General features: G+C 31.4%; 1 protein-coding gene and 1 long non-coding RNA gene across 2 annotated transcripts; one reads left to right on the top strand and one right to left on the bottom strand.

The window, feature by feature from the left end:
* The first annotated feature begins 864 nt into the window (after positions 1 to 864).
* LOC25492606 (uncharacterized) lies at positions 865 to 5383 on the top strand. Its single transcript, XM_013600773.3, has 4 exons — positions 865 to 1390; positions 3571 to 3854; positions 3992 to 4219; positions 4424 to 5383. Exons 1-4 carry the CDS (start codon positions 958 to 960, stop codon positions 4946 to 4948), a joined length of 1470 nt encoding a protein of 489 aa, XP_013456227.1. The 5' UTR covers positions 865 to 957; the 3' UTR covers positions 4949 to 5383.
* Positions 5384 to 6188: 805 nt separating this feature from the next.
* LOC25492605 (uncharacterized) lies at positions 6189 to 7559 on the bottom strand. The gene is made up of 3 exons (XR_003011534.2): positions 7390 to 7559; positions 7202 to 7303; positions 6189 to 6464 (listed from the first exon to the last, which is right to left on the bottom strand). It is a non-coding gene; the product is annotated as an uncharacterized lncRNA (long non-coding RNA).
* Between the last annotated feature and the right edge of the window lie 4524 nt (positions 7560 to 12083).

Raw genomic sequence — 12083 nt, 5'->3', positions numbered from 1 at the left:
TGGTCAATGGAATACACATTTAAAATTAAATTATCTAACTTAAAATATGATGACCAAAATTACTAACTAAACACGCATTTAGTTTTGTAACTCTTGTGTGGATATGTATTTGGATACATCATTTAGACGCGCACTTAAAAAAAGGCAAAATAATAATTAAATAATATACATTTTTAAAATAAGTGAAGATTCTCTCTAAAAAAAGAAGAATAAAGCTATTCATTTTGATTTCTCACTATTTTTATGCAATTCAATTTAGTCTTTGACAAAAGATAACCCCAAATTAATCCTTCACATTTTTATACAGAAGATGAATAATTTTTCAACTCATTATAACATAGAGATTAATTTATCTCTAATATAAAAATCTCTAAGACGAATTTATGTTTAATCATGACTAAATTGATTCGTAAAGAAATTGTGAATGATTTAAATGAAAATTTACTTTTTGAAATAACGAATGAACAATTTTTTTATTTGTCAAAATATGTGTCCACACAAGAATTAATGTTCGGATTTCGCTAACAATAATATATATTAATGATTCTACAAATTAAAAATAGTTATTATTAAAAATAAATTTTAATTTTTTGAGAAAATAAATTGACGCAATTCTTACGACAAAATTTTAACATTGAGCTTCTTATTATGTGCCCTAGAACAGGGCACATGTTGGAGTAAGCATCTTCTTCGATGTTTATCTCTTAAAATATTTTTTTTTTGTGGTATTTAAACTCCGAACCTTGCATATTTGATGCATTGTCTAACTAACTGAGCTATGCTCACGAGGACACCCCTTAAAATATCTGAACAACCTCATAATCATACCATAATTAACATTTAATATACATCACCAACTAGGACCACACCATAACAAAAAAAACCACCCCCTCACTTTCTCTTTATCCCACATACAAACCAAACTCATCTCAAACAAAATCCAAACCTTCACAAACCATGACCATGGACCGATCATCTTCACAAAGCAGCTCAAAATCCTCAGACTCACCCTCTCGAGACTTCAAAGTCCTATCCATAGAATGCTACAAAGGCAGCTCAAAATCCGACGAATGGACCGGAGACATGCTTCAAACCGGTGACATAGTCGAAGAACTTCGTGTTGGTGGTTCAGCTAACTCACTTATAAGGTTCAAAGCACCTTTCAAGAATGGTAAAAGTGGTGTAAATAAGATTCTTCAAGAAGCTTATAAGAAGAAAGATACTTCTATACTTGTAAGAGTACGTAGAGGAGTTGATGAGTTTGCTGAATTGCAAGGTTGTATTGTTCCTAATGAAAATAAGAAGAGTTATGTTCTTAGAGATATCGTTGATCCTAATTATCTTGTTGGGTTTTTGGATCGAACTGAAGCTGAGTGCTTTCAACTCCAAGGTACTGTTTCTTCTTAATTTTGATTTTCTATACATGTTTTATTTTTTAATATAATTTTTTTATACATGGTTAAAATTGAATAGTTGTTGAGTTGGATTCATGTATATTTGAATTTACGGTGAATTTAATAAAATTACGGTAACATGGTGATTCGGTTGAAGCTTCAAATGATAGAATATGCTAAATTCAAAGTTAATCTAAACATATTTGTTCTCCTAATTTTTTTGTTTTTTTTTACATGTCTTTCTTGCAACAGTACAATATTGCAAATTAATTAGATTATATATATTTTATGGATATCCACAATGTCTTCGTGGAAAAATGTGTTCAAATTCAGTTGAATAGATAGTTAATTGAAATAACAGTAAAAATGATGGTTAATATAATCCATGAAGTTGAATTAACCATAATTTAACCGTAAATTGAATTAATTATGTGTAGATTAAATAATCTTATCCTACATGATTTTTGATTTGATGTGTCGATTTCCAGGTTAAATTAAACAAGTAAATTAGTCCTTAGAAACCATAATATGACTTTGTTGCTATTGGTTGGTTGATTAGTCGGCAGATGGTAGTTACTTCATAGTTACACGGTTGGTCTTTTCTGGTACAAAGTTTTTTCGTGTTGTTGAAGATTAGTTATTTTCATATGTTAAAAACAGTTTTTTATTTAATTTTTCTTGGTGAGTGATACCTTACAGCTACTAAGAAGTACGGCTATAGCGACAGGTAATAAAAGCACACGGACAACGTAGTTACTGCTTTCTTATCTTGTTTTGATTAGTCTAGCATAGTTCCCCATTTGCCAAAATAACACCATTACCTTAATTTTTGGTTGGTAGCTTGTTTGGCCACATAATATGATAGTAGTACTACTTGTCTTAATCTCATACAAATGTGAGGGACACGTTTTCCTTCTTTTATTATTAGGGGCAAAATTCATTTGTAAGTGCGTGGTTGATATCACAGTAGGTTTGTTAAAATTATGGTGAACGAGTTTGATTTTACAAAAGCTACGTCATATGTATGTCTTATATCATGGTGAATTTGTCGGAACTGTGGTCACTTGTGATCTAGCAAAAGATACAAAGTGTAACTTTTGCAAAATCACGATGATTCTAACAAATTCACTGTGTCATCAAACATGCATATAGAGAACTTTTAGAAAATCACGTTGCTACCAACAATAGATAGATCCAAATGGTAAATGACTTGAGACCCTTACGCGTTAGATGTTTGATTTCCGGCTATGCATATGAAAAAAATTCAGTTAGAAGGAGAGAATCCACTTTATGTGCCCCACAAATTTCTGGATGGAGATTAGTCACATCTAAGCATTGAAAAACTTCGTACCTTCTTGGACAATCCAACACAAACACTTCAAATTAAAAGTATATTCAATTATTTTGATTTTTCAACTTTCAATATTGTGTTTGGGAATGTGTTGGTGCTCTATAGCTTTTGAGTTTCTTTATTTGTGACATTATCTGATTCTGATTGTACCTAACCCAAGTCTAAAGAATACATATCCATGAAACCACATTTATTTGAGACAATAACTGTGGTTTCTGAAAGCTGCAAACTTTTCCTAGATTAGGCCATCAAGTTGCTTGTTGCTCATGAACTCCTTTTGTGTCTGATATAGACATCTAGAAACCAGCATTTTTCACATCTTAGATAAGTAATTAAAGAGAAGGAAAGTAAAGAAGTTGTATACTTGTGATTCTTAATACTTTATGGAATACAGTAATATTGAATAGTAGCTATTGATACATACATTATATTCATTACTCTTATATATATATATATATATATATATATATATATATATATATATATATGTATGGACACCGGACACGACACGAATACGTTGAAACTGATAATAATTTGAGCAAATGACATAATTCACTGTACTCATATGTGACGGTATCAGACATGATACGTATCTAACACTGGGTCACGCCAACTCCGAGGAGTATCTTGTGCTTCACAACGCTTGATTGAATACCGTCTAGTACCACCTATACACTGGTATAATGTATTAGAAGGACTTCAGTTAATCAACTTTTGTTTGATACACACAAGTGATTACTTTATTTGTTGAGCTTTGCAGTTACTGATTATGACTTTTAGTTTATAATATCTTCATCTAATGGTAAATGATATAAAACTTTTCAGCTTCAAGGAGCAGTAGGATGGTAAATGAGTTAACAAAAACCCGAATACAGGACGGATTTGTGTCGTATCCATGGGAGAGAAGGATGCAGGAGTTGCTATCAGTTCCAAATTCTAGCAACTTTCTTTCCATATTACTTCTTCCCAAAGCTTCAGATAGAGTTGCTTCTCGCTACAATGACGTGGAAGACACACTAGCCCGAGCAAACGCATGGCTTAATGCAGCGCAAGCTTCTGGGGTCCCTATTGTCTTTATGAACATTCAAACTGAGTCCTTACTCACAAAGGTAAATCATCAACTCCCTGACCATTTTACAATTGTATCTGAGGGGATTTGAACTCCGTCCCTTAAGATTTTATGTCAAACTTTTACTGCTGAGCGAACACCTCATAAAATTTGTTGTTTGTCTTTTATCTGTGACAGATATCTGGAGAGACGGCTTCTTCCACGGTAAATGCAGGATCATTATCCGACTTATGCAACATTGCAAATGCAAGCCTTTATGGTTTCGAAGATTATCACGGAGTAGACATTGGTGTCGTTAGAGCAATTCGACTATGGTATGCTCCAATGGGAGGAGAGTTCTCAATAGAGATCAAACTTAGAGAGGAAGATACAAAGCTCGGCTTTGCCATTAGTCGTACAGAAGAGGTCTTTCTCCCTCTCTGAATTTTCCGTACATGTTATAGCCAGACACCTAACACAACACCGACACTGATGATTTAAGAAAATAGAACCGATCGAGTTTGAAGTGTCGAATACTAACATGTCATCAATATGAAGTGAGACATGTGCTTAAGTTACACAAACTCATTTATTGTTGAATGTTTCATCTAATAATTTTGTGATCAACAGGGTTTTATATTCATCTCATCATCGGTAATCGACGAAGGTAAAGAAAGTTTACCAGCTACACGTTCAGGGCTAAGCAATCTATACAAACTAGCAACAGAAACTTCAAGGTTATTGGTAGTTTCAAGGCTTTCAAATCAAAGAGTTCTTCCATGGATGGTTTCATCAACCGGAGCAATTCGTTGTTACGACACTGTTTCATTAAGCCAGAAACTCTCCTTACATCGACACACTAAAGTTCCTATTCTCCTACATGTCTTCCTTTGGGACCGAACAATGGCGACTTCAAGTGCAGAAAGTACAAAATCAAAACCCTTGTCTTCATCTGTGTTGCCATCACCACCTCAAATTCAATTGGCACACCGTCCTAATGAGAATCAAATACAGCCATTATCATGTGAAGGATCTGATCCAAGTGATATCAATATCAGTGATAGTTCTCAGCCGACGCATCTTGAGAGAGGCGCCGTTGGGGATGTCTCATTCAGATTCCAGGATTTCTCATTGTCCTCCACCAACTGGATATGAATAAGTATGGTTTTAAACTGCAGCCCTGGATACGCTGCAAACCTTTATATTGTGGTAAAATAGGAGAATGCGGTCCAAATAAAATCTGATTAATAATAGTATATAACATCATTTAACAGGCCACTTCGCACAAATGAGACAAATATTGCATCGTGCACAAGCTATAGTTTTCACCTTGAATCAATAAACTCCATCGTTAAATTAAATTAAATAAAATAATATATAATTTATTGATACAATGGTGAAAAAGACAGTTATGCATGATGTAAGACCATTTCGCTTGTGCATATTAGATAAAGTCCATTTAACATGTAACATATATATCATGCATGTTCTTTTTGTTCACCTTGTTTGTACATACATGATATACTGTATTGCTTTGATCTTGAGGCTTTTAATTTGCGAGGTTTAGAGTTTGTTGTGTTTCATAATTAATTAGCTTGTTCAGACATAGAAAAGGCAGAGAAAGCTTCTAGAATTGCTTTTTGTGCTTAGTAGGTAGTGGCTTGAAAGAAACAATAAGTTATTCAACTTTTGAAAATGGTTGGTCAATAGGACAATATATACTCATAATATATCATAGAATGGGTTTCTGCTTGATGAAAAGAAAGGCATGTTGATGTTGAACGCTAAGAATATTCAACAGCCAGAGTCAATGACAATACTTGGGCCCACCGGTTGCTTTTTGTAAATTGTTTTGACCTTAGTTTAATGACTAATAGCAGTATTAATCCCCTAAATTTCAAGAAATTGCAATTTTGATCCCCTAAAAAAAATTATAAAACCGCCCCTAAGTTTTGACCATGTGGCAGTTTTTATTTTTATCATTGTTTTTCAATAAATCATTATATATGTATGTATAAAAGACAATTAACTTAAATATTATATCAAAAAATGTAGAAGCAGAAGAAGATGAGGGTACGCGAGAGTGGAGAAGATGAAAGGTAGAGGTTGTAGTGCATGACCCTTTTTAAAGAGCAATTAAATCTGAAGCGTTGATTTTGATCCAATGGTTCAGATTAATTTCTCTCATTCTCTCATTCTAGCTATTCCTCTCACTTGATATGCCCTCTCTCTATATTTATAAGATCCAAATTTTGAAGTCTTAAACTCTATTGTTAATGTCTTATATTAACTTAGCCATTATAAATTTTATGTTGTCTCTAAGATACCAAATCGCCATTTTTCGTCAGAAAAAAAAAGATATAACATCGTCATGACAAGCACCAACTCAATGTTATAACTCAAAATAAAATATTTTTCCATCTTAGAGCCTTACAATTATCCTCATAATAAAATAAAATATGTAATATTTTATCCAACAAAATAAGTCAAGTACATATTATTAAACTCGGTCCTAATGTCACAACATCAGAGCCTAGAACTCAATTTAAACATACACAATAATCCAACAAACTTTAAAGAACAACATAATATAGGTGAGAGAATAACTATCCGCTTTATTCTCGTACACAAACGCCTTGATTCTACTCATCAGTCTTGTCGTGAGGATAACCTGCATATAACGAATAGAAAAGAAATACATTGAAATAGGGTGTGAGAAATGTTATACGACACTTTAAGAGGTACAACAATAACAATGCATAAAAACAAATACTAGAATAACTATTTATGATTGGAAACCATCTGAGGTGTACAAAAAAGTTGAACAAGAGAAACATATATAAAATGAACAGTTCCTACACGTATGGATAAACAAGGTTGATTATTGGTCCCCTCTTTTAGAAAGGGTATTATCATTATTTTGAACATGGTTAGATGACACTATAGTGGTCTATTCTGGCCCAAATTCTGGACTCTTATAGACTTATAACATTTAGATTTATCAGTTTCAATGTTAGGATTTAGTTTAGCATGCATAAAATAACTAGGAATGATTTGAAAGGTACTTTACAAAAGATGTATGATATGATTGAGTCAAGGATGAACGGTGGTTTATTTGTGTGTTTTACTTACTTCTATCCCATTATTCTGATATTTCTAGACTCTTAGTCCCTTTTTAAAATGATTTTCCTTTATGAAGCTTTGAATTTTATTGTATTGTTAGAGTACCCCTTGTACTTATTTTTTGATTATATATATATATATATATATATAATGTGATTGATCAAATTGCAAGGTTAGATAATTACATGAAAGTTTGGGACAAATTATAAGAGTAACAATATTACAATGAGAAAATAAAATAAACAGGCTTAGCCGAATGGAAAAAAAAAAAAGATTTTTTTTTACCCTAGTTGGTAAGGCACAGACAATGACCGCCAATGCACTGCAGAATATCTTCATTATGATCAGGATATTTTATCAAGCAATCGAAATTAGTTTTACAGCCATCTGCAATGTAAAATAAGGATAAGAAAATATTACTATATATGAGTGAAATATTGTGTCTAAGATAACTTTTTTGAAAATGAGCTTACCTTTACCCTCGATTACAACAAGATACATAGAAACATAAATGATTGCAATATAAAAAAACTTGAGAATTCCAGCCATATTTTTATTTATGTTTTAACTTTGTATATAACAAATGGTGAATTGCTTGATCACTTTATATAGTAAAAACGATATTCAATGTTTACATCAAATAAATAGTTTTTAACAATTCTTCTGTTGCACTAAATTCCTCAATATATTAGGATAATTATTAGATGTCACCAAAGTAAATTTATGTATCATGTATGTCTCTTACATAAAAATGTTGCTTGTAATTATTGCTAAAACCTATTTATGAATATTTAATAACTTTTATACTTCTTATCTAGCATTGCAGAACATATATATATGCAAGGGCCGTGGTTCGAACTCCGGTCACCACCAAAAAATGAATAATTATTAGATGATACTAAAGTATATTTACGTATCACATTAGTCCATTTAGCCCATCGAATAGATCTTAATTAAAAATTTTGCTTGTATAGTCCAAACATGGTTACCAATATTTCAATAATTTTATTTCATATATAGCTGTTAATAATAGAGAGAGTGGGAGAGAGGACATCATTTTATATATTTTATTGATTTTTAGTTTAGAAATTTAATAAGATGTTTATGCTTTCATTTTCTTGATGAACCATTCATTTTTCGTAGCTTGTTTTTTCATTAGTTTAAGATGAGGTTGGGATTGTTGAGAAAGAAACATAACCTTTGTGAGGTATTTTAATCATATTTAGAATTACATATTGTAAGATAAAGTCAAATAAATATTAGTACCTAACTTTGTTTTATCTTGATTTTATTAATTGAACATCAATCATATCACTGTTTCAACTGTATGGGTGGGGGTTTACGTTGGTATCAATAAAACTATGTTGGTTTTTTATTTGTGCTTAAATAAAAAGTTTGATTAGGGGAAACCTTATATTTAAAGGTGGCAAACTAATTTCTCTGGTTTAGATTAGTCATTGATAGCCAATGGATACTTTGTACCTATAGCATGGAGAAGAAGAAAGGCAAGAGAAATCATAAAAGAGAATTGATAGTTGAGAATGGTGGCAATTTTTTATTACAGGAATAATACTCTTAATGAGATTTTTTTTGGAGTAATATACTCTTAATGAGATGATACTCTATATTCTTACTGTTTTATTTCCTTATTTATCTTAGTTGTCTTTGGTCATTAGTTTTTTTTTTTATTATACCAAAAAGAAAAACACACACACACATTAACTCCCTCTGACACAAGATGTACTAGATTGACTTATCAAAAGTACAAATTTACATTACAAGAAACTACAAACAACTGGAAAGAAAAAAAAGAGGTAGGAAACAACAATTAAGCAAGTAATAAGATTAAGCCTCCATAAATGATAATCAAAATCGTACGCAACATATGTCGATTTTAACACCCAAAAGGACTGAAGCTTAACCTTTTCACTTAAAAATCTTTCATCCTTGTGTTCAATAATACTCCTATTTCTCCCTTCCAAATGACCCAAACCTCTGATAGTGATATAATATTGAACCAATAAGTTACCATGAGTTGTCGTTGAGAGACCTAACCAACATGAAACTAGAGACCAATGTCGACCATAAAAGTAACATTTAACATATAAATTGTACATGTTTTCTAACAATCCACAATCTGCCGAAATTTCGTGATCGGTTAGAGGAATAATATGCCTCCTTACCAAGTTATGCTTAGTCGGAACACGATTAAGAGACAACTTCCATGCAAAGATATTAATTTTTAGCGGAACCGACAAGCTATCCTATGTCTTTAGTCATTAGTTAATATTAGTAATTATTCTTGACCAAAAAATAAAAAATAGAAGTTATTTGATATATTATATTAATTTTTAGCTAATAAATTTAATAATTTGTCTATGCTTTTCATTTCTTTGATGAACCATACCTTTTTCATAGCATGTTTTTTCTTTGGTTTAACGCGAGGCTGAGAATTTTGAAAAAGCAACATAGCCTTCACAGGGTATTTTAATCATATCAAGAGTTACGGATTCTAGAAACTGAAACTCAAAAACACGCTCCGAATTATAAAATACATTGTTAATGTTAGACAAATAGATTTCTAGATTTATATAAGATCCATATTTTGAAGTTTTAAACTCAATTGTTAATGTCTTATATTAACTTAGCCATTATAAATTTTATGTAGTCTCTAAGATACCAAATCGTCATTTTTCGTCAGAAAAAAAGATATAACATCGTCATGACAAGCACCAACTCAATGTTATAACTCAAAATAAAATATTTTTCCATCTTATGGCCTTACAATTATCCTCAAAATAAAATAAAATATGTAATATTTTATTCAACAAAATAAGTCAAGTACATATTATTAAACTCGGTCCTGATGTCACGACATCAGAGCCTAGAACTTAATTGAAACATACACAATAATCCAACAAACTTTAAAGAACAACATAATATAGGTGAGAGAATAACTATCCGCTTTATTCTCGTACACAAACGCCTTGATTCTACTCCTCAGTCTTGTCGTGAGGATAACCTGCATATAACGAATAGAAAAGAAATACATAGAAATAGGGTGTGAGAAATGTTATACAACACTTTAAGAGGTACAACAATAACAATGCATAGAAACAAATACACGAATAACTATTTATGATTGGAAACTATCTGAGGTGTACAAAAAAATTGAACAAGAGAAACATATATCAAATGAACAGTTCCCACACGTATGGATGAACAAGGTTGATCATTGATCCCCTCTTTTAGAAAGGGTATTATCATTATTTTGAACATGGCTAGATGACAATATAGTGGTCTATTCTGGCCAGAATTCTGGACTCTTATTGACTTATAGCATTTAGATTTATCAGTTTCAATATCAGGATTTAGTTTAGCATGCATAAAATAGCTAGGAATGATTTGAAAGGAACTTTACGAAGGATGTATGATATGATTGAGTCAAGGATGAACGGTGGTTTATTTGTGTGTTTTACTTACTTCTATCCCATTATTCTGATGTTTCTAGACTCTTAGTCCCTATTTAAAATGATTCTCCTTTATGAGGCTTTGAATTTTATTGTATTGTTAGAGTACCCCTTGTACTCATTTTTTGATTATATATATATATATAATGCGATTAATCAAATTGCAAGGTTAGGTAATTACATGAAAGTTTGGGACGAATTATAAGAGTAACAATATTACAATGAGAAAATAAAATAAAAAGGCTTAGCCAAATGGAAATTTTTTTTTTCTACCCTAGTTGGTAAGGCACAGACAATGACCGCCAATGCACTGCAGAATATCTTCATTATGATCAGGATATTTTATCAAGCAATCGAAGTTAGTTTTACAGCCATCTGCAATGTAAAATAAGGATAAGAAAATATTATTATATATGAGTGAAATATTGTGTCTAAGATAACTTTTTTGAAAATGAGCTTACCTTTACCCTCGATTACAACAAGATACAAAGAAACATAAATGATTGCAATATAAAAAAACTTGAGAATTCCAGCCATATTTTTATTTATGTTTTAACTTTGTATATAACAAATGGTGAATTGCTTGATCACTTTATATAGTAAAAACGATATTCAATGTTTACATCAAATAAATAGTTTTTAACAATTCTTCTGTTGCACTAAATTCCTCAATATATTAGCATAATTATTAGATGTCACCAAAGTACATTTATGTATCATGTATGTCTCTTTAACCCATATAATAGATCTTACATAAAAATGTTGTTTGTAATTATTGTTAAAACCTATTTATGAATATTTAATAACTTTTATACTTCTTATCTAGCATTCCAGAACATATATATATATATTGAAGGCGGATATTTTGAATTGAAGGTAAGTTTATTTACTTACTCTAAATATTGGCATTTTGTTCTTTTATCAATTAACAACTTAGATTAATTAATATTAAATGATACGGTTGGCTTTAATTTTTTTTTTTTAACAGGAAAAAATGGATCATTTTAAAACCAACTGATAGTCATTCCTAACACAAGGTGTGCCAGAAAGAACCTCAAAATTTTACAATCAACACGAAACCAAAAACAAAAGAAACAAGAAAACTTAGTCGATGCCCATACAAACAAAAGAGCTCGACCAACACATATGAGAGTTTAACCCAAGATTGACATTATAAGCTTTCAACCACCAAAATGAATGTAATTTGACTTTATCTAACATCTGATGAATTGTGTTTTCCTTAGCCTTAAAAACTCTATTTTTCCTCTCATTCCACATAACCCAAACACAACATAACCAAATAAGCTGCAAGAATGAACGACGAACTCACAATCCTCCAGAAGAATGAATAAACTGAACAAGATGATCCTGTAACAAATCCAGATCAGCTGAAGATATACCAATCCACGACCTAACCATGCACCAAAAAGGGGCGAAAACAGGGCAAGAATGAAACAAGTGATGTGCTATTTCCAATCCACCGCAGCCAGTCACACAAAATTGAGAGTCATGAGAAATGATGCTGCACATCACCAAATTGTCCTTAATTGGTAACCTATTACGAATAAGGCTCCAAGCCAAAATAGAGACCTTAAAGGGAACCTGTTTTTGTCAAATTAAATCTAAAATAGCTTAAACACCATGAGAGTCATGAATAGTGAGCAAATTATAGACACCCCTCACGGAGTTAACACTCA

This window comes from Medicago truncatula, chromosome 4 (assembly GCF_003473485.1).
Source record: "Medicago truncatula cultivar Jemalong A17 chromosome 4, MtrunA17r5.0-ANR, whole genome shotgun sequence".
NCBI classification, from domain to species: Eukaryota; Viridiplantae; Streptophyta; class Magnoliopsida; order Fabales; family Fabaceae; genus Medicago; species Medicago truncatula.
This window is presented reverse-complemented; position numbering and strand designations above follow the sequence as displayed.